Here is a 22,646-nt window from a genome sequence, read left to right on the forward strand (position 1 = left end):
TCGAGTCAGCACATCCCCCTTACACCTCGCCCACCGACATCAGCGGTGTACGTCCTTTATTAGGGCTCGGCATTAACGGCAATTCCAACCTCAACACATCCACCTACAGAACAATGAGCCAGCAGAGCTTACCCGCAGCCGACGTCCCGGAAATGGATGACGCCATGTCCGTGGACGCCCCGCTCACGCAGCATGCCAGCCCGGCCAGAGCCCCGACTGCCACGAGCAGCAGAGGCAGAGGTCGCGGCCGTTGGACTCGCGCCAGGAGCGCCAAGGTCACTAAGCCAGCCCAGCAGAGAGGCGCCCCCGCTGGCCGTGGACGCCGCCAGAAAGTCTACGACTCGCTCAAGGTCCAGGCCGCCCACGAACGGGCCCAGGAGCTCAAGCAGGCCTTCGCAGCCGTTGGGAAGTTGGTCAAGCCGGCCATCCAGGAGATTGCCGACCGCTCGATCAACGAGCTGCTCGAGGACCCGGACGCGCACAAGAAGGTGCCGCAGTACGACGCCATCCAAGACTTCCTCCGCCAGCGCCACGAGGACACCATCCGCCAGTGTGATGAGAGTCTGCGGGAAGGCATGGATATGGCAAAACATGTCTACGAGGCCGAGTGTGAGAAGGTGCACGAGACGTTCAAGGTGAGTACCACTGCCGCCCCCCCCCCCCCTCGGCCATGGCCAGCAGCACCCTCATCTGATTCCCGAACCAGATCCAGCTTGGCGAGTTGTGCGAGGATAGATACGGCCAGCTCCTCCAACAGCTCGACATACTCGAATTTCTCTATGATAACGGGCTGCCCGTCGATGTAAGTTTACCTGGGTGGTTTTGCGTCCCCTACGTCCGTTCATGGTCGGCTGACTGCACACGCCGAAGCTCTCTGCGCTTCCCGACAATCGGTATATCCTCAAGAGCATCACCGAGGACGAGGCCAGATGGCAAGGTGTCTTTTACCAGACACAGGACGGTGTCGAGGTCCCCCACTCGGGCAAGCCCATCTCCGAGTTGATGACCAAGCCGCAGATGCCTCCGCTGGACGCGACCAAGCGGACAGCGGATGGACAGCCCGAGAGCCAGCCAGGCCCCAATGCAGCACACACGGCTGGCCTGCTCGGCGCCGCCGAGGCCATCGAGGAGAGCGCAGCAACGACGCCAGATTCGGGCTCCAACGCGGCGACCCCGCCGGCGGCGGCGGCCGAGCCGGTCGAGGAACCTGCGCCAAAGCCGGCCAACCAGCGCCTCTCCAGCGGACTAGGAACGCCTGTGGACGCTTCCGACCTCCCAATTCCCCGAGGCGCGACAGACCCGGACGAGTACGGTGTTCGTCTCATCTCGAGACGACCCACTCGCCTAGATGTTCCGAACAACCGCATCATGGTGCCCAACCACTTCAAGTGGATGGACTACGACATTGGCTTCCGCGACTCGACCAATTGCGCCCAGAAGGGTGCCACCAAGCAGAGGCGGGGCAAATACCTGGGCAGGCCCGAGTCCAACTACCTGTTCCTCGACCGCAGGGTCGGCATCTGGGATTCGACCCTGGCCGAGGGGGAGCTGGACGACGAGTTGGTGGAGCACTTCCAGCTCCATCCCACCCTCGGTATTCCCATCGTGGGGTCTAAAAACAAGTGGGCGGAGCCCGGCCCTATCGTTAGCGGCTGGAAGCCCGTCGTCTTTGTGGCCCCGAGCGGGGAGCGCATCCATGCGTCACGGACCATCGCGGCCGCGCGCGTGGATGATGACACGGCCGAGGTCGAGATGAAGATGAGGTTCGCCGAGTCGACGCGCCGGTTCTGCGAGCAAGAGGGCTTCTCCCAAGAAGAGGTCACCCCCGACCAGGATGAGGTGGCCAGGAGGCGGAGCGAGATGTTCACCGCGATGTTGACAGCGCGGGGCATGGACCCCGCCCAGGTTGCCCGGCAGAACCCGGCACCGGTGGCACCAGCGGCACCCGAGCCTGTCGCCGAAGACACGACGGCGTTTGCGCAGTTCGCGGAGGAGGCACTTGGTGCAGCCGCCAGTATCGAGGCGGAAGAAGAGGCCGCACGCACGGCTCCAGCCAAACGCACCAGGACGTCCCGTCCCTACGATGCCATCCGGGACGTGTTCACCGAGGAACCGGGCGCACAGCAGCCCTCGCCGCCTGCTACTGCTATCCCAGAGGCTCCTGCTCCCTCGGCCGTCGACACGTCCGCCCTCTCGTGCCTTGCTGATGTCGTGTTGGAATCGCAGCCCACTGCTCCCGAGCCGGTGCATTACAGTCAAGCGCCGCCGAATGCGGGAATGAGGCCCGCTGAGTACGAGCAGCCGCAGCCCGAGTACCGCCGACCGGTCGAATATCAGATGGCCGAACCTTCCCGCTTCGCTCGCCAGGATATGGCTCCAGCGGCGGCCGAGCCGGCTCGAACCTTTAACGACTTCCTCCGGACGGCCCTGAACACCCCTCCTCCGGTCATGACGCCGGTTCAGCAATACTCGACTATCCAGGCTGCGCCTGTGTCTGCTCCTCCGCCCGCGCCCATGTCCGTTCAGGCACCCCAAGCCCCGACTGGCCGCACACCATTCTCGAACACGGGCACGACGAAGGCCCTCCCAGCCTTGCGGCCTATGAGGAACTCACTCAACGAGCCTGCCGCTGTCCCCGATTCTCAGGGCAATCAGACCCTGCATCAGACCAACATGGTGGCCTCGAATAGTGGCGCATACTTTCCTCCCGCGGCGAACCGTCCCTATCACAACGGATACTCCTTTCAAGAACCGGTGTACTCTACACAGCACATCATGTCGCAGCAACCGCTGGGCAATCCTCTCCAAGCGCCTCCTCTCGCAGGCCCGCCCATGGGATCGGCACCTGCTCGGCAAATGAGTCCCTATTCGGTCTCGCCTCCCCCTTACCACCAGCCCGTTGCTCCGCCGCCGCTTGGTCCAGCCGGCCCGCAAGCCCCTATGCACCTACAAGGAGCTCCGCAGGGCCCTACCTCAGCGTCCGTACAAAACACTCGTTCTCGCCGGGGAAGTTCCTCGGCCTCGTCAGCGCCTAACCCGCCGGCGCCGGGATCATCGTCCAAATACCGCAAGCTCGAGCCAGCGCCGACACCACCCCATCGCCTTTCATATTCGGGCAACGGCCAGGAACTGCGCACCGTGCCGTTCGACTACCGCGAGGCGATCAAGGACTATAGCGCCGTCGAGGCGCCGCCGCGGACCGGCCCCACCCAAATACGAGGGTGGACGCATAATAATATCAAGAAGCCCGTCGTCACCGCCCGGCCGCCCTCTTCTTCCTCCCGGGGTGATGTTGTTGCCGGCGCCAGTGCTAACTTTGATGAGCCTTCTGCCTAGAGTGCAGGTGGCAGAGGTGGTACTCGGCCTAGTGTCTTCGCAAGCGGCAGGAAGCGCACAAGAGAAGACGATTCTGAGGAAGAGGGACAGCAATTGCCAGCGGCGAAGAGGAGTAAGAAGAAGGCGGCTGTTCTCGGCCTTTCTTATGCTCCCCTTCTTGACCCGGTCTTGATGCAGGCGTCTGTTTTGCGATCAGGCCGCAAGCGCGAGAGGGAGGATGATCCAGAAGAACCACAGGGACAACCAGCGAAGAAGTTGAGGGTAGCTGGTCCTGCCCCTGCTCCGGCCCCTGCTTCTGGCCCGCCTGTGGCATCGACGCTCATCCACAACACGGAGCGCGCAAGAACAGATGAAGATGATCAGGAGAGACCACTGGTGAAGAAGGTGAAAGTGGCCGGCCGCTCTCTGACAAACCGCCTCTTGATAGTCATCTCCACTCGAGCTCTTTCTTCAGCGTCCGTTTCTTCAGTGTCCGCTTCTTCAGCTTCGGCTTCTTCAGCGTCCGTTTCTTCAGCTTCCGTCCCTCCCGCTCGCTCTTCTGATCGCACCGAAAATTCAAGCGTACAAGATCTCAGTGCGGAGGAGGCCTCGCAGAATGGCAACGAAATGGTTGACGGCTCCAGGAAGTACCTAGACGGGGAGAATGTCTACGATGCAACACCGCCCAGCTCCCCTCGTCTGCGACGAGTCGTACCCCCTGTTTCTCGTAAACAGAGCGACAATGGGGAAGTGAGCGCTCCTGAGCCGCCCACCCAAGCGAGCACGGTGCAAAGTGCGTCACCCCCCCGCGCACCAGAAGTTGAGCCTCTCCGCGAGGAGGAGAGCGAAGAAGTCCACATGGACCCTGCAGCAAATGAGAACTCCGCCCTAGCACCAAAGCCCGCTGCGCAGAGGACCGTCTCGCCCAGGAAGTTGAGGTTACGACCAGGCCGCGCTGCTCCACAGGCCAGAGCGACGTCCTCTCTCACTTTCTCCGACGAGAACGAGAGCGTGCAGAAGGAACCGGCGGCAAAGGAGTACACCGCCCCAGCATCAGATTCAACCACGATGGATAACAGCCGACCCAAGAGAGCAATGACACGATCCGGGCGTGCTGCCCCAGAGGCCAGGACCCCTAGCACCCTCGATGAGGGGAATGAGAATCTCCAGAGCGAACCGGCGATGAATCACACCGCCGCCCCAGCACCATCAGAGCCACCCGTGCAGAACAGCACCGGGGTCGAAAGGAGACCGAGTCGATGGTCCTCGTGGCGTACTCCACTGCCTAGGGATCCATACCCGCTACGGAGCCGTGGAAAGGCTAAGAACACGGATGCATGAGCGGGCTCAGCATCAACGACATCTCCTAAACATAGCACACTACAAACATCAAAATGAAGGAAGGAGAGAGTTACTGGGATGCCCCAATTGACGATTGTTGTTGTCCTGATCTTGGAGAGGATCTTGGACAACCAGCGGTATGGGTGCCTCACATGAAGTGCGAACCATGCCATACTATACATCGCTGGGGATGTTGGCGAGACAGAAGGAGTTAGAGAGCGAGAGACTTTGCGGATTAAGATGCGCATGAGAGAGGAGAGGAAGAACCTGCATCGAATAGGATGGGAGTCGACTGGTTGTCTTCCATCACGCATGGTATGCTGTGAAAACTGAGGAATTGGTCAAGCATTGATGGGTATCAAAAAGTTGGGACTTGCATTGGGGGGGATCTGCTGCATGGTTGGCCGGCTGGGTTTACATGAGGTAACTTCAACATTCGGCATCGGCATCGGCATCAGGAATCAAGCATCAGGCATCAGGCATTTGCAGAGGTGGATGATACATACATGGTTTATTTGGAGTTTCAGTTTTCTGAGGACATGGTGTTTCTTGCTTTGGGGGGGTGATGGTTTGTGCTACGTATTGTATCGTACATCTGTGCACCTGTCAACACTGGCCAGTCCAAGGAGATCCGCTAGACAAATCCAGTGAATTTGACAGCGGGTTTCCTCCAATGACGATCTCTCCATGATGTTGTTTACTTGGTCCCACTGATCTCTCCGGGTGCATGGACACGAAGTTGATCCCAGTATATTGCCTCGCCTTTGGACGGTTGATTCCATGTTCCATGTCCCACAGGAAGATGGCCATTTCATCGAACTTGGACGACTGTGAGGGGCGATCGCTCATGGCCAAGTTGGCATCGTACTGCCTCGGGCCCCAACTACAACTTTACAGCACCCCAGGCATTCCATCTTCTACGAGCCGGATGCTCTTCAGAGACGGTACGGTACGGAAGTTACAGGAACTGGACACGAAGCGCAGCAAAACAGGACACTGAGAGCCACGGCAAGTAGAGGAGAGCTAAACTACGCGTGATGCGGTATCTCAGCTTTTGCAAGGACCCAATCTCTGCCAGACAATGGGCGCCCAGGCTGGCCTTCTTGAAGCCAGGCGTTCCTGTCTCATCATCCTGTGAACTATCCCTTCCCTGTTCTCCGCGTCGCGGCCATGTTTGTATCGTCCTCCGAAATCTCGAGCATCGACTCCTAAGGTGGCTGAGTAGCTCAAAGGGTCTCCCATTCAGGGCCTTAAATACTCGTACAAGTTCCCACAATATTAAGTCTAACCTGACTTAAACCGGGGCGACAGGCACCCCGTCCATCGCAACACCCCCCGCAGGCCCGACACCACCCGCATCGGCACCGGCTGCGGCCGCAGCAGCAGCAGCAGCGACAGCGTTCGTATCGACGTTTGCCCCGGAAAGCGGCAACAGGCCCCGCCCCAGCTCGCCCTCAGGATGCAGCGCAAACACATTCGCCTCCATCGCCTCGCCATCAAACACGACCAGGTTCTGCACGGGCTGCTGCGTCTGGCCCAGCACATTGATGACGTCCTGCGCGAGCTGCCCGCCCAAGACCGCCGCGACCGGCGCGATCTCGGACCCGATATTCTGCAGGAAGGAGCGCAGCACCTCGCTGCGCAGCGTGTCCGCCGGCAGGCCGAGCGCCTTGTGCTGCTCGCCGCAGAGCATGGTGAATGCGGCTAGGGACTCGTGGTCGTCGCGCCGCGGCGGGGCACCGTACGTGGACGTGTATTCCCACAGCGCCCGCAGGCACGTCAGGATGGGCGTCACGGCGCGCCGGCGGCGCGGGGAGCGCAGGATCTCCGGCGGAAGGCGGGATGCCCCCGACGCGAGCAGCCAGGTTGAGTACACCTCGCGTTTGGTGACTAGTTCAGTGGTGGCCTCGTCGCCCGGTTTGGGCTGCACGGCGAGCACGGCGCGCGTGCGGGTTTCTGGCCCCAGTGGCGTGGGCATGTTGGACTTGGCTCGCGAGATGACGAAGTCGTGCTCGATCAGGTCGGCGAAGAGGAAGCCGTAGATGCCGTGGCTGCCGGCGGCGTAGAAGGGGCGGTTGTTGAGGCGCGCGGCCGTGTTGATCAGGTTGAGGGTGACCGGGTCCAAGTCGGTGGCGATGACGATGTCGAACGGGGCGAAGAAGGACGGTGGTTTAAGGCGGACATCGACCGTGTCGACGTACACGCGCACGCGAGGGTTGAGGCGCCGCAGGGCGTCCGCGCAGGCTGCCGCGCGGTTAACACCGATGGGCGTGCTCTCTTCCGAGAGCAGGAATTGCGCGCCGAGGTCGGCTGGCGTGACCGGCTCCGAGTCCAGGATGGTGAGGGAGCCGATGCCTGCGAGGACGAGGTTCTTGGCAATCTCGTTGGCCAAGGCTTTCATGGTGATGAGGAGGATGTTGGCGTTGCGGATCTTCTCCTGGGCTTTCATCCCCCACAACCGGATCTGACGGTCGTAGAGTGCGATCTCATCTGGCGGGAGGTTAGCTGCGCCCTGCCTCGAGCCGAGTCACGCTGAGGGATTCACGTACCGGCGCTGATGTTGTTAGATGGCGCCGGCACCGAGCCGCTGGCCTCTGAATGTGATTGCATGATGGGAAGTGCGGCCAGCTGGGCATTTTGCCTATCGCCGGGAATGGTGATCGGGGCGTGAGGTTGAGACTGTTGATCCATCGATGTCAAAGGGAGAGGAGATCAGTTGCAGGCTTGTTCAGCTCCAAGGAGTCTCACGGAGAGTGGATGGGCTTAAATAGATGAACTGCAGGCATGGGAAACAAAGGTCTTGAAACGAATGGAGCTTGGTGCTTCGGATTCGGGCAGCTCGCCAGATCAGCTGTTGTGCAAACGGAATACGGTATCACGATTTGCTGCAGGTTGAAGGGAGCTTGCACCAGGAGATAGTGAGATACTGCGAAGTCCCGACTGCAGTTGAAGCCCTTCAGGTGCCCAAAATGCGCCAGCGGCACCCCCCGACCAGCTAGCAGCCTGCGGAGATCGACCGAGACTCTTTAAAACTCCAATCCCACGTTCAATCCGTCTTGCCCCGCGTTGGTAAGAAACTTGAGATGCCGGTCTTATGTTGCACTCACAAGCTGGGGCAACGAATATGTCGATACGTTGTTAATGAAGTTTAAACTCTAGGCGTGGCAGTTGCTGGAACGGTAAATTGCCGCGCGACGAAGGCTTGGCGCGAAGGGAGTTTAAGAAGTACCGATCTGCAGTGACTGAAGCAGCGTAGTGGTGGAGTACCTACTAACAATTCCAGGTCGGCATAGTCCGCACACAGTATGGGGCTGTTTTAGAGCGTCTCCTTCTTTCCATTTAAGCACTGTATATTAGGGTTTCTTTCTTTTCCCCTACGATGCCATTATAGCTTTGTATCTATACGTTTTAGTAAACGGTTACCGCTGTACTGTTCTAAGTACTCGTGAGGTTTGCCCTCAACTCTTCCGAATGTCTGTCACACTGTGCAATTTGCAAACCGCAGTAGGCGATCCAGAGCTTGCCCCAAAAGACCCCGCGAAGCGCCACGCACTGCAGACTGCAGACCCGACAATTGACAAGGGGCCAGAGTGGGCGACTTTCAATCGTCGACATCCTGTCCTCCCCACGCCGCTCGACATCCACTCGTCTTTCAACAGTCAGTCGGTTTCTAGCTCGCAACCCCAACACTCTTTGCATTGCAGCGGGTAACTTCAACCTACAATCTTCTCTGTTCTCCCAGGCTGCGGCTCTGTTGCCTCATGGTCAGTCGACCCCGATACATCCCGCTAAATAAGCCAGCTTGATTATCGGTCACCTGCGTGCGCTTGTCATGGATGCTTGCCCGCCCCATCTCTGTCTGGTTAGGGCGACGGCAGGTACCACAGTGGCCAAATTCGAAATCCATTTGCATCTCTGCTCTTTAGCTTTTGAACTAACCTTATCTACAGTCTGGCAATCGTCTGCCGCCGTTGGATTCAGGAACTTTGGCACCAGGAACATTTCGAGCCGCCGACGGGACCGTCCACCACTTGAGCGAGTACCGTCTCCCTCCCAATGCTTCCGAGAGGTTGTATACGGTAATTCAGCAATTTCACCGCGATCTCGACAGGCTTAGTCGGCAGCTGTTGGCTCCCACGAACACCACCGACCCTGACTCGGCCAGGATGGCCTCCGGGGGAGACCGGGACTGGCGATCAAGACCACCAAGGTTCACCTTCACTACAGACCCGCAACCGCTAACTCCGGGCGACGCACTGCCCGGCACCTCCAGTATCTGGTCCAACCCGCCATCTCTTCCTCCGCTCCGCTCACTCACTTCAAACCGCCCGGCCATTAACCCCGCTGACTCTGGGTTCCGCTCAAGCCGCTACCGTTCCATCAACCAGCGAACGGCCGCTCAAAGCAGTGGTTCTAACCCCCGGGACGACCTGACTAGGAACTTCGACGACACTAACTGGCAACTACGAGCGTTGCTGAATTATACCAACCACGCCGACATGATGCCGCGTCCGGCACCTGCGATGTCGCCACCCCTGCGCGGTGACGACGTAGCCGAAGAGAACCCCCGCATCAAGCGTCGCAAGCTGGACACTCATAGGACGGGCTCGGGCTTCAAGGCCCTCCGCTACGGCAAATACGGCCAGCTGGAGCCAGGCCCGCTAGCCATGGAAATTGTGAGCTGCGATGGGGGCTTATACTCGGACGAGCACTCATACGCACCCGCCAACATCCTCAAGAACGACGCGTCGGTGTATTGTACCAAGGGAAACCGTTGCAACATTGTTCTGAAGCATCAAGATGGCATTGTGTTTACACTTGACGAGTTAGTCATCAAGGCGCCCGGACCCAGATTCTCATGCCCGTACGTTGTGCCATTTGGTCGGTCCTTTGCGATTCTCTATGCTCACTGTTGTTTACAGGGTCCGTGAAGGTATGGTGTTTGTGGCGATGGAGTCAGACGAACTCCTTACTCGTACAGCGCAGTATCAAATTCAATACCTGCCTGGCCGGAGCCAACGGCGTCAGGTCGTGGTTGCTCGCCACGAGGAGGACGGCAGCCGCGTCGTGCGGCTTCAGCCACGGTCCGGTGGGGCGCATGACTACGGTCTGGAGGACGATGACATGGATGACATGGATGACGACGATGATGATGATGAGGACGAGGATGAGGAGGATGACTATCGCACGGCCCAGATTCCGCCCGAGTTCACGGTGTCACCATCCCGCTTTAGCGTTACTACGGAGTACAGCGATGATGAGAACGAGGGGGATCACCACCATCCCCGGCCGCCTCCCCGGCGTGTTTCCCGGCACACGCCGAATCGGATCGGCCTGCTCGCCTTCGAGAGCGACAGCAGCGATGAGAGCATCTCCCTATACAGGCATTGGCCTCCCCAGGAAGAGTTTGACCGTGAGAGTGCAAGGGCCCGACGCCGCCGGTACCGGCGGACGAACGCCCAGGCGAGCGCCCGCGACATGACGCTTGAAGAGGCTCAGGAGGCCTCGCAGATCGCGACGCAGGAAGCCGTGCGGGCCGTGGGCGGCGGGCTCATGGCCCCGCTGGCGCACTTCTTCATCGAGAAGGACAAGAACAAGTGCATCATCCGGTTCAACCCTCCCGTGAGTGCGCGATATCTCCTGCTCAAGATGTGGAATCCGCATCAGGACCCGCATGATGCGCCCAGGAACATCGATATCCAGGGCGTTGTTGCCAAGGGGTTTGCAGGACCAAGGTTTTGTCCCGCTGTTGAACTCGCTTGAGCTCAGTCAATCGTATATGGGAGGGTGGGACGAGATGGTTCTGTTTCTGCTACCTGAGGGGTTTATTGGCGCTCCATGGTTTGCTCCGGTTTGGGATGGTTACGGTGGTTCAACCAGGTCGGACTGTTCAACATATGGCTACCTAGATGCGAGGATTGGGCTGGCGGCTGGCGTTCCGGCTGGTGACGGCTCAAGATTGGGGTTCCTAGATGGATTTCTAGGTCTTAGATACGGCATGTGATAGATATAGCATGGTCTATGGTTTGGTGGTGTATGGGACGGTAGGGGGTCTTCCGTGTACTGAGTGAAATGAAGTCTTTGAGTTTGAGACATACTGACTGGCCCGGAGGGGATCCTACTGTGTATTTGTATCTATACTGCCATTTAGGTGCCTTAGTAGCATGTGCGCTCTGGGAGCCAATTAGACCACTTTTGCTGATGATTCATAGTGAATGTGCGAACAACGCGGGTTGGCCGAGTCGCTGAGTCACTGATGAACCTAGCGCCACCTACCGTTCGTCGCCCTGGCTAGGTCGGTGCCTGAGTCACCGGGGGAAGAGATAGTCGATGCTGAAGCAGCGGAATCTTATGTCGGGGACAGGAAAATAATCGACTGCTGGTGTAATTCATTATTTCCATTCGTTGTTTGGGTATTGGGCAGTTGAGAGCAGTGTCTTCCATAGAGAGCACGTATTTAGGTACTTCCTGATTTGGTAAGCTCACAGGCGGTATGTACGCTTCGTCCAGAGTCCAGACTCTAACCGTGACCGATGAAATACCGTATGTACCTAAGGTACCTATGTATGTTCCTAGAGCTACCCAGACTGCCACTGACTGTCCGGGCATAACATTCCTTGGGTATGACGTAGGCGCAAGTCCTGATTTCACAGCTTAAATAACCAATATGAATGGTGATACAGAGGAAATAGGGACCGGGGTACACGTATAAGTAAGCACTGGGGGGCGAAGTCTCCCACTGCTTAGCTTCGCTGGCCCCACCAAGCTTTACGGAGGACATACAATTCACCTATATCTATCGCTTTTCTCATTGCCCCCACAACCTCGACATCTGCAAGCAATCCAAGCAACCCTCAAGGCGATTGACCCCAAGGTCCCTCAGCGATCTCCAAAGACTCTATCTACTCATTCCTTACCTGAAACCGAGAAATAACAGGCGATCAGCTGACCCAAGTCATGGCTGTCCGAGCACAATTCGAGAACTCCAACGAGTAAGTACTTGCCCCGCGTGACGATCCATGCCCCGCGATGATATGCGATTTTGTGCCGGAATGGTTGGACAAACGATGCTAACTACAACGCAGGGTTGGCGTCTTCGCCAAATTAACAAACTCATACGCCCTGGTCGGCATCGGCGCGAGCGAGAACTTTTACAGCGTGTTCGAAGCCGAGCTACAGGACATCATCCCCATCTGCAGGACAACGATTGCGGGCATGCGGATCATCGGGCGGTTAACAGCTGGGTATGTTCCAAAGAAGCAGAATGATCGAAAAAAAATGTGACTGACAGTACTTTCTTGTGTGTCTAGCAACCGTAAAGGCCTACTCGTTCCCACAACCACAACCGACCAGGAGCTGCAACACCTTCGCAACAGTCTACCGGACGAGGTCAAGATCCAGCGCATTGAGGAGCGGCTGTCGGCGTTAGGCAACGTGATCGCGACCAATGACCACACGGCCCTCATCCACCCTGATCTGGAGCGTGAAACGGAGGAGATCATCGCCGACGTGCTCGGCGTCGAGGTCTTCCGGCAGACCGTCGCCGACAACGTCCTCGTCGGGTCCTACATGGTTCTCAGCAACCAGGGAGGCCTCGTCCACCCCAAGACAAGCATCCGGGACCAGGACGAGCTGAGCAGCCTGTTGCAGGTGCCGCTGGTAGCGGGGAGCGTGAACCGGGGGAGCAGTGTGATTGGGGGCGGGATGGTGGTGAACGACTGGATGGCTGTCACGGGACTGGATACCACGGCGCCGGAGCTCAGTGTCATTGAGAGCGTCTTCCGGCTGACCGAGGGTGCGGCCCCCGGGGCGGTCAATACCAGCATGAAGGATACGATAGTCGAGTCATTTTACTGAGAAGTTGGGGGCTGTATGGAGTCGGAAAGAGTTTTGGGGGTGTGGGATATGGTGAAGGCGATGGTTGAATGCTCTGGTGTCCGCGATGAGGCAGGCACAATGCTGGCAGCGTGCCGCATAGTGGCCAAGTACGGCTTGAGCGCGATGGGAATGCCATGAGTGGACCAACTAGTGAACGGCATACCCGTCTGGCTGCCTCCCACCAATAGCCCTGCCAACCTTCTCTCATGATCTGCATTTGGTGCCGTCAGTGACCGGTCTATGTTAGGCTTTAATACGACTTGGACTGCCCGAGTCTGCAATCCAATGTGCTGTGTGTGTAGTAGAGGGTTAGGATCCTGACTACTGGACTCTCAGTGACAGAAAAGTGTGATAATTGCCTCCAGTCCTGCTGAAGTTATTCTGTTAGGTGTCACATTCTCAGTCAAGAAAGGTTACCTCAAACTGCCTTCGGTATATGTGCATATCCAGCCCCAGTTATCGTGGCAAAGGAATTACAACGAGCATAGCCCACTGCAACTGGCCAGCTTGGAGCTCACCGACCACCAAGCTCACAGGACTCTAGGAGAAATGGAATCTCTACCCATTGAACAGGGGAATCGAAGTGCTCGTACACAGCACAGAAGCTTTCTTCCCTGACCGTCGTGTGGCCACTGCATTTGTGCAACACCGTACCACAGATATGAACCATTCGAACACTGTGTCTGTCCATTTCAAGCCGTGAAAGTCATCCACCTACGGATAGTTTGCCTTCGCTCACCAGGGGACGGGATTTTAGTTTCGGAGCCAAGACCATCACAAAGCGGGGCCGGCCCCACGGAGTAGACCGAGGACCCTGGCCTGCCTGGCCGAGCCCAACCGGGAAGGAGAGCTCCTGTATCGGGCTTTCGGCTCTTGTCCAATGTTCCTCGCTTTCCTTCATGTTGTTGCTAACCAGCTGCCCTGCTCCCAATTTCTGAGTGCAGCGCAGGCGCTCATATCCGACAACCATTCATCAACCTCCGCTCGCTTGTGATAGCCTGCTCTACCTACACTTTATCGAACTAGCCGTCGAGTGTTCCACGTGTCCATGCTCTTGAGTTAGACCGGTCGCTTATTAGCCCCGTGATTTCAAGTCGCGGTCGATCTTTCTCAGAACTGAGCTGCTACGTGCCTTCCGCCCAGTTCAGGCCGCAGCATCGCTCACGGCTGTTGAACGACGTACGGAATATTCCTGGAGGTTACCCCATACAGCGCTGGTGGTCGCATCATCGCCCCTCGTCTGAATTATTGGGATGTCCAGTGCCTGCGCAAGGATACAGGAAGTTTGCCGCAGGTTTCCCCGGCCAAAACGAAACGAGAGCAAACGCGAGATTAGACGGCGCTGTGGCGATCCAGGGTCCGCCCTAGAGGATCCGAGACATTAACCCGTCATGCTAAGCAACGACCCTACCTCGTCCTCCCCGCTCTCGTCCGAGTTGCACCTCCCGTCTCGCACTGTACCTGCTCGCGCGTTGCCACCAGACACAGCTGCCCTGAATAATGGATACGTTTCCCCGCGGTCGCAACACGAGACAAGCACATCAACGACGCGTCCTTCACCATTAAGCCTGAACCCACCACCGCCGTCACGCTTATCACTTCCACCGCTGTCAGAGTACCACAGTGGTTTTGCCAGTGAGGACTCTGGCTCGCCCTACAATCCAGCAAACCATCGCAGGCAGCAGTCCTTTCCAAATCTGGTGCCGTTGGCCTTGAGGAGCAGGTCCCCATCACCCACCAAGAAGACGGAACCTAGGCGGTCCTCGGAATTCATGCCGTACACCGGTGACGGAAGAAGCAGCGCGAGAGCGGCGGCAGAAGCACAACGCGGAGGAGGCGGGGGGTTCATTAAATGGCTGAGTGGCAGCAGTGGGACGGCGGACGCGCCACAGCCGTCCCTGCCTGCGGATGCCCACACTACGCAAACGGCATTGAAAGATGCCGCAATGCCAAACAGCACAACTCCCAAGACCACCATGACAACGGCATCCCGCCTCATGTCGGTCGTGTCCTTGCGCTTTGGGCCTACGACGCCCACCAGCCCTGCAGTCGACACCGAAAAGTTGTGCAACCTCGATATCGAGGCAGCGCTCTTCCCCCACGGCTCGCCTTCGGACGGGGACGCTTTCTCTCCGTCAGCTTTCAAAAACCTCCAAATGAACGCCATGGGCGTCCTTACGAAGATGCAGACAGCCTTTCGAGAACAGACCGTGGTCCTCCGCGAGCTACAAGCCGAGCAGTCCGCGCAGAAAGACGAACTAGAAGAAGCCGAGACGCGTGCGCGGCACCTCAAAATGCAGCTCGAAGACATGGCACGCAAGGCCCAGGAACACGAGCAAACGATCAAGTTGCTTATGGAGGAGCTAGCGGCGGAAAGGAAAGCAAGGGCGGAGGAACAGCTCGCTGCTGCTGCTCGTCCTCCTCCTGTCCCGCCTTCCGAACGGGCATCGATGATTTCGGAGGATCTGGGGGTGGATGATGACCAGCGGCAGAGGAGGATGAGCCACAGGAAGAGCTGGAAGAGTAGCCCGTCGTGCGAGGAAGATACCGACGAGGACGAAAACGCGAGCGCTGAGAGCGAGAGCGTGTTCTCAAGGTGCCGGAGTCCCGGACTGCATTTGCCTGATGGTCCTGGGACACCCCATGCAAGGAACCCTACCGGTGGATCAGTGAATGTCACTCCAAAGCAGAAGTCTGGACAGCAGCTGAGTGCTTTTCAGAAGATCTTTAAGGGGATCTCGGGCGACTCTGGGGAGAATTCAGGGGCGAATGGGTGTGCGAATTGCAGAGGACAGGATGCTAGCGTCGCCTGGAACACCGTCAGTTTACTCAGAGACGAGAACAGGCATCTCAAGACAAGAGTTGGAGAGCTGGAAGTTGCTGTAGAGGGGGCCCTAGACTTGGTGAACGGCATTTGGTTATGAGTTGCTCAGCCTGGCCGGATCCGCGCGGCCCCCCCCCAACCCCCCCCAACCAAACTAGAGTTGTATATGGTGTTCGGACATATGGCGTTATATAGCGACGCACTGGCTGGTTTCTAGCCCACGCTCTTGCATTGTATTTGCATCAATGGCTACCTTGCGACATAGATCGGGTTTCCCCGAATGGATTTCGGTACTCATTTGGATAAAGGTTAATGGACACAACAGATAAGCTGCATCCATGGCAAGCTCGCCAGTGTTTACCGGTGCCTTTGGCCCAAAAGCTCATTCTGCTCTTGTCTAAAGCATTACACTCGGTACAAGCCGTTGTCTGCGCTTAAACTCTCACCTCATCCCACTGGCCACTTTTCGCAGGCTTCACGATGGCTGTCGTAACTGCTCGGGAACAACAGCTGCCTCGAAATGTACGATGCTATTGGGAACGGACGCGCAAAACGGACGCATCCTTTAACTTCCACGGTTAGCTCCCCTTTCTTAGGGGTATGTCAACAATCCGTTTGACCGCAACCATCCCATGTGTATGCGCCCTCACGTTCCCCCTTGCACACACAGACGTACGCCACCCAGCAGCCTACTTTAAGGCAGGCTTCCTGCCCACCCAACCCTGAGCTGATCTCCCCTTGGTCAGTCGACTCAATGAGCGCTTATTCCATGCTGCCCGCTGGTGCTGTGGTGATCGTCCTTCATGAAGAAGTGCTCGTACAGGCAGTAGCCCGTAAACGCGACTACCGCAATGCCAAACCCCGGTACCGAGTTCTTGAACCGGTTCCACCGAGTGAACTGGCCTGTGTACCGCCACGCTTCGCTGAAAACGCGGGATCACGTCAGAAGCCATCCTTCAGGAGGAAGTGAAAGCACTGCGGGCGGGGTGAACAAACTTCCGCTCCCAAGGATCGTATTTCGGGGTGCGCGTCGCGGCCAGGAACTTGCGCATATCAAAGCCCGTGATGTTGGGCTTCGGCTCGCCGTTGTCGTAGCGTAGTATCCTAGGTAGCAGCGGAGCCGGTTAGTCAGGGCGGAATGAGCAGGCATGCGCAGGAGAAGAACGGAGAGTCGGGTCGGACCTTGAGGGCTGCATTGTGGCGCTGGAAATTGCTTGTCGTCGGCGTGCTCAGCAGGACTCCGGGGATTCATTCACAGACGTCGCATCGCCGAGTGCAGCAGTGGTTTGAGCTTCTAGGTGCTCTCATCGGGCTTGGCCAATGCCAAGCCGCTTAGTCAAGGAGAATGTAGTCTGTGCGTTTGGTGGGGTCTGTGCGGCGCTGCGGCTGTGGTTAGTTATCCCCAGCCCTACCTGAAGCCGTAGTACGGGGCATGATGAACGAACCTGGTCGCCGCTTTGATTCAACCCCTCGCGATCTGACCAGTGCAGCGAAATCCGACATTTTTCACCGCAGAGCGTCACCTCGACACTTTCAGTAGGCAACTTCACAACTATTTGCAATTAGCGGGATTTCTCGACCGAATCCGACCGCAGGCGCAGACCAGGGAGTTCGACACGTCTGATCTCGCGACTTGTCCCTGCCACCCGCAACCTGCATCCATTATACCCCAGCGGAGGGACGGGAATGGTCCCTTCAAGACCCGAATCCGACACTGCGCTTAGGATACAACCTGCAAGATAGGCTAGAGATCGAGAAAAACAATATAACGGGCGCCGCCACCACGCGATGCCTCTGCCGCTCAACCGGTTCGCCAGCGGGCCCAGCACGCTTTCCTATCACCAGCAGTTCCCTACGCATGCTCAGCACGCAGCGAGTCACCCACCTCCCCTCGGCGGGACCGCGGCCTACCTAAACGCCCAGGTAGGCCAGGTCAACCCCTTCTCGGCGAACGGCAACCTCCTAGGCCTAGCCAGTGGCCTCAATGCCGGCGCAGGATTCAGTGTCGGTGGCGACGGGGGGCTAGCAAGTCATGCCGCGCGCATGGGCTTTGCGCACGCGGGAAGTCTGCAGCAGCAGCAGCAACAACAACAGCAGTCCCAGCAGCAGCAAGCGCTTCAACAACCACAGTCGCAACATGCCCAGCATGCCCCGCCCGTCCAGCATCCGCAACACGTGCAGCAGCAAAGTCACGGCTTGATCGAGCATGCGACACGGATAGCGCAGAAGGGACGGATAAGGGAGGTGTGGAAACACAATCTGCACGAGGAGATGGCAAACCTGCGGGACCTGGTCGACAGGTATCCGTATATCGCTATGGTGGGCTGACTTTGTTCTCTCTGGGGACGCGGCAGAGAGAAGGGGGACGTAGGCTGACAATTGCCCCATGACAGGATACCGAGTTCCCAGGAGTTGTGGCGAGACCTATGGGTGGCTTCCGCGGAAAGAGCGATTACCATTATCAATGTCTTCGGACGAATGTGGATCTGTTGAAGGTCATACAGATCGGCCTCGCACTCTTTAACGAAGATGGCGAGCAGCCGCCAGCTCGACCAAGCTCTACCGATTCGGTAGATCTGCGGAGGACGAGCAACCAGGCCCCGTTGCCGTGCGCTTGGCAGTTCAACTTCAAGTTCTCGATCAAGGATGACATGTACAACGAGACCTCAATCGAGTCGCTGCGACAAGCCGGCATCGACTTCGCGCTGCTCGAGCGGGACGGCATCGACCCGCACGAATTCGCCTCTCTGCTCATCCCCTCAGGCCTGGTCTGTTTCGAGAATGTCCGTTGGCTAAGCTTTCACGGCGGCTACGACTTCGGCTACTTGACCAAGTTGCTGATATGCCAGCCCCTGCCCTGCGATGAGGTCGAGTTCGACCAGATCATGAAGCTCTACTTCCCGTCCACGTACGATGTTAAGCACCTCATGAAGCACGCCATCAAGCTGCTCAACAGCGGCATGCTCACCACAAGCGACCCCAGTGCGACGGAGATCCTCCAGAAGTTCGAGCAGAAATCGGGTTTAGAGCACATCGCCGAGACGCTTAAGCTGAAGCGAGTCGGGAGCGCACACCAGGCCGGCTCCGATAGCCTGCTGACAGGCCGCGTGTTCTTCGAACTGCGGAAACGGATTTTTAACGGAGAGATATCTGACGAGCATCTCGGCAAGGTCTGGGGTCTCGGTTTCCCCGATTATTCCATCGGTGGTGCCGGCATCACAGTGGGTCCGCTCAACGGCAACGGCAACGGCAACGGTGGTGCCCAGCAGCAGGTTGAAAATACCCCGCCGAATCACCACCATCCCCCCAACGGAAATGCCCTCCAGAACGGCACTCCGAGCACGCCTAATACTGGTAGCGTCAATCTGGCGGGCACACCAGCCCCATCCTCCCATAATACCAATGGAACGACTTCCGGTGGCGGCGGCGGAGGCCCTATGACGCCAGGAGGCGGCGGTGGCGTGTTTGGTGCGTTTTTCGCCGGGAACGCGCGGTAGATAGGATCAGGGGGGCTTGAAGACCTGGCAATATATGGTTGTGGTATAGGCTGTGCTGGACGGATAGGTAGGCGGCTCAGGACAAACGGTGCTGGTTCTTTCCTCTGGTAGTTGTCCCTTATGCTCTCTCCTTTTCGCTTATCTTTTGGAGGTCCGCAAGGGGGGCTACGATACCCCAGAATACATTACGCGTCCTTCGCTACCGGAGACGATGCTACATGCTACATGTTTCGAGTGGCTGTCCAGATAATGTGTGAATCGAAGAAACAAGGGGTTCACTACACTCGGAGAGGACGGAAGCGAAAGGGTGCTTCTACTGGGGAACCAATTCCTAATTCCCTAGGGGTGGCCATTTATTTCTCTTGATGACCTACTCGCAACCAATGCCGCCGCCCTAGACTACGTCCACACACACTTGGATGGCAAGGACAAGATTCTCAGCATTGGTAGCCGGGTTAACTGTTGATGATTCGAGCTGTGATGACACATGATCCAGTATCATCCGCGCATGAGTGGCATGCGCTCTCTGTTTGCATTATTGTGCTGCTTAACACCAATCTTGAGCTCGCCAGTCTCTCTGCAGACGCTGTTATTTTAATGCTGAAGTCGAGTTGGGAACCCTCACGCGTCCCGAACGCGTATCCCTGCCTAAGCCGACCGACCCCCCTTCCCGCTATCCGTGCATATGATCCAAACCGTACGATGGAAATAACAAGGCTAAGACCGCCCAAAACGCCTGGACATGCACCGCCCCCCCGGCGCTGTCGTTATCCCACTACCCATTTCCGCTCCCGCCATCCATATACGTGATGTGATGCATTACCCAGTATGATTGAGTGACGACATCAAGTGACGAACACCTTCCTCAACTCGTCGGTAGAGTACACCTCCCCGGTCACGAGATCCTTCACCTTACCCGGTGCCAGTCCAGACTTGGCGGCGTACTCTTCCAGGCGCTCCTTGCCGTACAGCCGCCCGTTGGGCAGCAGCATCAGGTTTTGCTCGAGCAGCCGGCTCTTGCTGTGGTGGGCGTAGCGCACGTGCCGGGCAAGCGCGTTGAGCTCGGTCGAGCAGATCGGACAGACGCGCGTCGTCAGGGAGGCCGTGCCGTGAGGGTGGTAGTGGGTGTGATGTGCTTGGTTTGGCTGTGCTGATGTTGATGATGATGCCGATGACGACGACGACGATGTTGTTGATGTTGAGGTGACGGTGCCATTTGCCGGTTGATCTTTGTCTCGCGCCTGTACCTGAGTCTGCCGGTTGCTGTGGCAGGCCGGTGTCTTGAGGGCCGAGAGGCCCGAGGAGAGGGCGACGTGCAGGAGAGGCGTCATGGGGAGGTTGAGGAGCTTCAGGTAAGCCTCGACGAACGTTACCGCGAGCTTTTCCCACCGAGAGGGACTGTAGAGCGAGGCGTACGGCTCGATGTCCGTATCTGGCATGTACGCCAACAGCCCTGCCATATTCCTTACTTCCTCGGGGTGAGTGTCGGCGTACGGGTAGATGTACTTCCTGGCGTGGTTGATAGCGAGCATTTTGGCTTGTGGCCCGCTGCGCATCATGTCGATGTATTGCTGGCAGCGGAGCATGAACTCTAAGCTGGACTGCATTCTGCGGAGCTCCTTCTTGTTCTCATTGCACCATGCCAGAGCCTCCTGGACCTCGCCGCCTTGGAGTGACTTGCGAATCTTGCTCATAGTCACAAAGGTTTCGATGTCGACTAGATCCTTCATTTGTCTCTCGTCTGCCAGCGCTATTGCCGACGAGTCGTAGCCGTGGCGGAGCATGTAGTCGACCAGGAGGCGGTCAAGCCGCTGCCGGGACCAGCCCTCGTATTTGACATCGTCAACCGTGTCCAAGCTGGCAAGCTCGCGCAGGTGGGCTATACGTGCGTTCAACTGGCGGTATATACGATCCTCCTCTTCGGCGGCGGTCGTCAACTTCCGTTTCAGTCCGCGCATCTTGGCCAGCATTTGATCGAGGTTTTTGACGACATCTTGGGGGGACGTCTTGCCGTTGAGCGAGCCATTAGCTGTCTCTTTCAGTAAGTCCTTTACGGCATTCGAACTCTTATCAAAGGGGACGTGGAAAGAGCGGAAATTCTGGCGAAGAAGTTCATATGGAAGACGCAGGCAAGGTTGGTCCTATTGCAACGTCAGGCAGTTAGCGAAACCGTTAGCATACCAGAGTCGGGCCCAATGACGTCGTCCTACAAGAAGCAGGTGGTTGTCGTGGTTGATTCTCGCCGCTTCATAGTTCGCCATGGCTGCGATTCTGTTCCCAGTCTCTCAGACACTTGAGAACTCCCCAGGTGTCAAGGCGTTGCTCTGTTGGAAGTTGGACTGTGTTTGGTACGAGCATGCGACGACCACTAATGAAACGGACGAGTACTAGCAACTGCTTGCAAGGAACTGATGAGCGAATGAGGGACCTCAAGATCACAGTGTATAGTACAGTGTATACAGTGCGTATAATACTCCGGAACTACACGGGCGAATAGGTAACAGCATTACCGGAATTAGAAGCAAGAAACGAAGAATAAACAGAGCTTGGCGTCAAAAGAAAAAGGTAGCAGACTAGCAGTAGATAGGCATACCAAAGAAGCTGTCATTACTACTACTGTGTTCTACATGTAGGTCTGCGTAACGATTCAACATGGCAATCACGAGATGACAGGGCTCTATGAGGACCCTAACCCCTACCGCTTCCATACCCCCACTGCGGCCTTCTAGAGTGAGTTCCTGTCTTACTCCTGAGAATCCGTTCGACGAGGCAGAAACAGACAACAGAGGCTGGTTTGAAGCAGATACAGTATCTATGGATGGCTTAGGCATCTTGTGATATGCCCAGAGGGTCTAATCATGTGCCAACCTGTCTCACTGCTCCTATGGTCAGGAGGGGTCGTTGCTATGTGGGGCAGCGCAATGAGTACTAGTACGGTCTTATTACAGACTCGGAACTTACACACAACAACCACGGATGACAAAGGGGGAGTGGGCCGTTGTTGGGGAATAGTGGCAATATCGCTGCGCTCTGCGTCTCGAGGATCGTGGTGATGGTGTGCATGTGGGCGGCCAATTGCATGCACGTGCTAGGATGGACAACACTCGCGAACAATTGGTAGTCATTCAGAAACCAGGATAAAAGCATTAAGAGGGTCAGCGACTAGCAATGTGCTATGTTTTCTGCAACTCTGCAAATCAAGCGAGATTGACAAGCTGATGCATTTCCCAGTCTACATTCTGAGGTGAGTTACGTCGAGAGGAGAGGGGAGAGGAGACAGTTCGTGCTGATCATCACTGGTGCATGCGCAAAGCGATTGGCCCGTGCATCCGCTCCTGGCGACAGACCCGCATTTTAAACCCTCAGGCTCTCAGCTCACATGATCTTCCCTCTCACCCATCTCCTTTATTACGACGGTCGGTATCAACAGTCCTAAAAACGGGCAGGCCAACTTATTTGCCGGGAATAGGTATGCGCATTTTCCTAGAGTCAAAAAATCTTCGTTTAAAATCGATGCGCGATAACTTTCGCATCGTGGTTTCAGGCGTCCGTGGGTCCTGGCTGACTTTCGCAGCGCTCGTCACGTTTTCCGGCACGTTCTTCACATGACCTCGAGCTAGACCTGGCGTTACCAATCACAACGAGTACCTGTAGGTAAAGAATCCATTCACAAGACCATCTCTCCTCAAGAGCATGAACCATGCCTACCCATCCACTCCCACACCATGACAACCAATGCATCAGGTTGGGCGCGTCACCGCGGTCATTCACGATGACAATACGCGCCGCAG

At 57.3% G+C, this 22,646-nt stretch overlaps 9 protein-coding genes across 9 annotated transcripts; 6 read left to right on the forward strand and 3 right to left on the reverse strand.

The window, feature by feature from the left end:
- Window positions 1-113: 113 nt before the first annotated feature.
- B0T15DRAFT_496864 (uncharacterized protein) lies at window positions 114-3,336 on the forward strand (the record flags this gene model as incomplete). Its single annotated transcript, XM_062867217.1, has 3 exons — window positions 114-635; window positions 707-802; window positions 871-3,336. 3 exons carry the CDS (start codon window positions 114-116, stop codon window positions 3,334-3,336), a joined length of 3,084 nt encoding a protein of 1,027 aa, XP_062718176.1.
- Window positions 3,337-3,942: 606 nt separating this feature from the next.
- B0T15DRAFT_496865 (uncharacterized protein) lies at window positions 3,943-4,656 on the forward strand (the record flags this gene model as incomplete). The annotated part of the gene is made up of 1 exon (XM_062867218.1): window positions 3,943-4,656. One exon carries the CDS (start codon window positions 3,943-3,945, stop codon window positions 4,654-4,656), a length of 714 nt encoding a protein of 237 aa, XP_062718177.1.
- Window positions 4,657-5,950: 1,294 nt separating this feature from the next.
- On the reverse strand, window positions 5,951-7,347 carry B0T15DRAFT_496866 (uncharacterized protein; the record flags this gene model as incomplete). The annotated part of the gene is made up of 2 exons (XM_062867219.1): window positions 5,951-7,146; window positions 7,206-7,347. The coding sequence occupies 2 exons, from the start codon at window positions 7,345-7,347 to the stop codon at window positions 5,951-5,953; spliced, it is 1,338 nt and encodes a 445-aa protein (XP_062718178.1).
- A 1,475-nt stretch (window positions 7,348-8,822) lies between these two features.
- Window positions 8,823-10,419, forward strand: B0T15DRAFT_496867 (uncharacterized protein; the record flags this gene model as incomplete). The annotated part of the gene is made up of 2 exons (XM_062867220.1): window positions 8,823-9,520; window positions 9,579-10,419. The coding sequence occupies 2 exons, from the start codon at window positions 8,823-8,825 to the stop codon at window positions 10,417-10,419; spliced, it is 1,539 nt and encodes a 512-aa protein (XP_062718179.1).
- Window positions 10,420-11,613: 1,194 nt separating this feature from the next.
- On the forward strand, window positions 11,614-12,513 carry B0T15DRAFT_487552 (uncharacterized protein; the record flags this gene model as incomplete). The annotated part of the gene is made up of 3 exons (XM_062866446.1): window positions 11,614-11,648; window positions 11,742-11,900; window positions 11,967-12,513. 3 exons carry the CDS (start codon window positions 11,614-11,616, stop codon window positions 12,511-12,513), a joined length of 741 nt encoding a protein of 246 aa, XP_062718180.1.
- A 1,213-nt stretch (window positions 12,514-13,726) lies between these two features.
- On the forward strand, window positions 13,727-15,783 carry B0T15DRAFT_304155 (uncharacterized protein). The gene has a single exon (XM_062863847.1). The coding sequence runs from the start codon at window positions 13,926-13,928 to the stop codon at window positions 15,456-15,458; it is 1,533 nt and encodes a 510-aa protein (XP_062718181.1). The 5' UTR covers window positions 13,727-13,925; the 3' UTR covers window positions 15,459-15,783.
- Window positions 15,696-16,661, reverse strand: B0T15DRAFT_542836 (NADH-ubiquinone oxidoreductase B12 subunit family-domain-containing protein). The gene is made up of 3 exons (XM_062869945.1): window positions 16,541-16,661; window positions 16,355-16,462; window positions 15,696-16,281 (listed from the first exon to the last, which is right to left on the reverse strand). The coding sequence occupies exons 1-3, from the start codon at window positions 16,552-16,554 to the stop codon at window positions 16,110-16,112; spliced, it is 294 nt and encodes a 97-aa protein (XP_062718182.1). The 5' UTR covers window positions 16,555-16,661; the 3' UTR covers window positions 15,696-16,109.
- A 130-nt stretch (window positions 16,662-16,791) lies between these two features.
- On the forward strand, window positions 16,792-19,297 carry B0T15DRAFT_542838 (ribonuclease H-like domain-containing protein). The gene is made up of 2 exons (XM_062869946.1): window positions 16,792-17,677; window positions 17,752-19,297. The coding sequence occupies exons 1-2, from the start codon at window positions 17,147-17,149 to the stop codon at window positions 18,853-18,855; spliced, it is 1,635 nt and encodes a 544-aa protein (XP_062718183.1). The 5' UTR covers window positions 16,792-17,146; the 3' UTR covers window positions 18,856-19,297.
- Window positions 19,298-21,432, reverse strand: B0T15DRAFT_569654 (CTLH/CRA C-terminal to lish motif domain-containing protein). The gene is made up of 2 exons (XM_062870810.1): window positions 21,066-21,432; window positions 19,298-20,996 (listed from the first exon to the last, which is right to left on the reverse strand). The coding sequence occupies exons 1-2, from the start codon at window positions 21,114-21,116 to the stop codon at window positions 19,701-19,703; spliced, it is 1,347 nt and encodes a 448-aa protein (XP_062718184.1). The 5' UTR covers window positions 21,117-21,432; the 3' UTR covers window positions 19,298-19,700.
- Window positions 21,433-22,646: the final 1,214 nt, after the last annotated feature.

Source organism: Chaetomium strumarium (genome assembly GCF_033439665.1).
Source record: "Chaetomium strumarium strain CBS 333.67 chromosome Unknown B0T15scaffold_7, whole genome shotgun sequence".
Taxonomy (NCBI): Eukaryota; Fungi; Ascomycota; class Sordariomycetes; order Sordariales; family Chaetomiaceae; genus Chaetomium; species Chaetomium strumarium.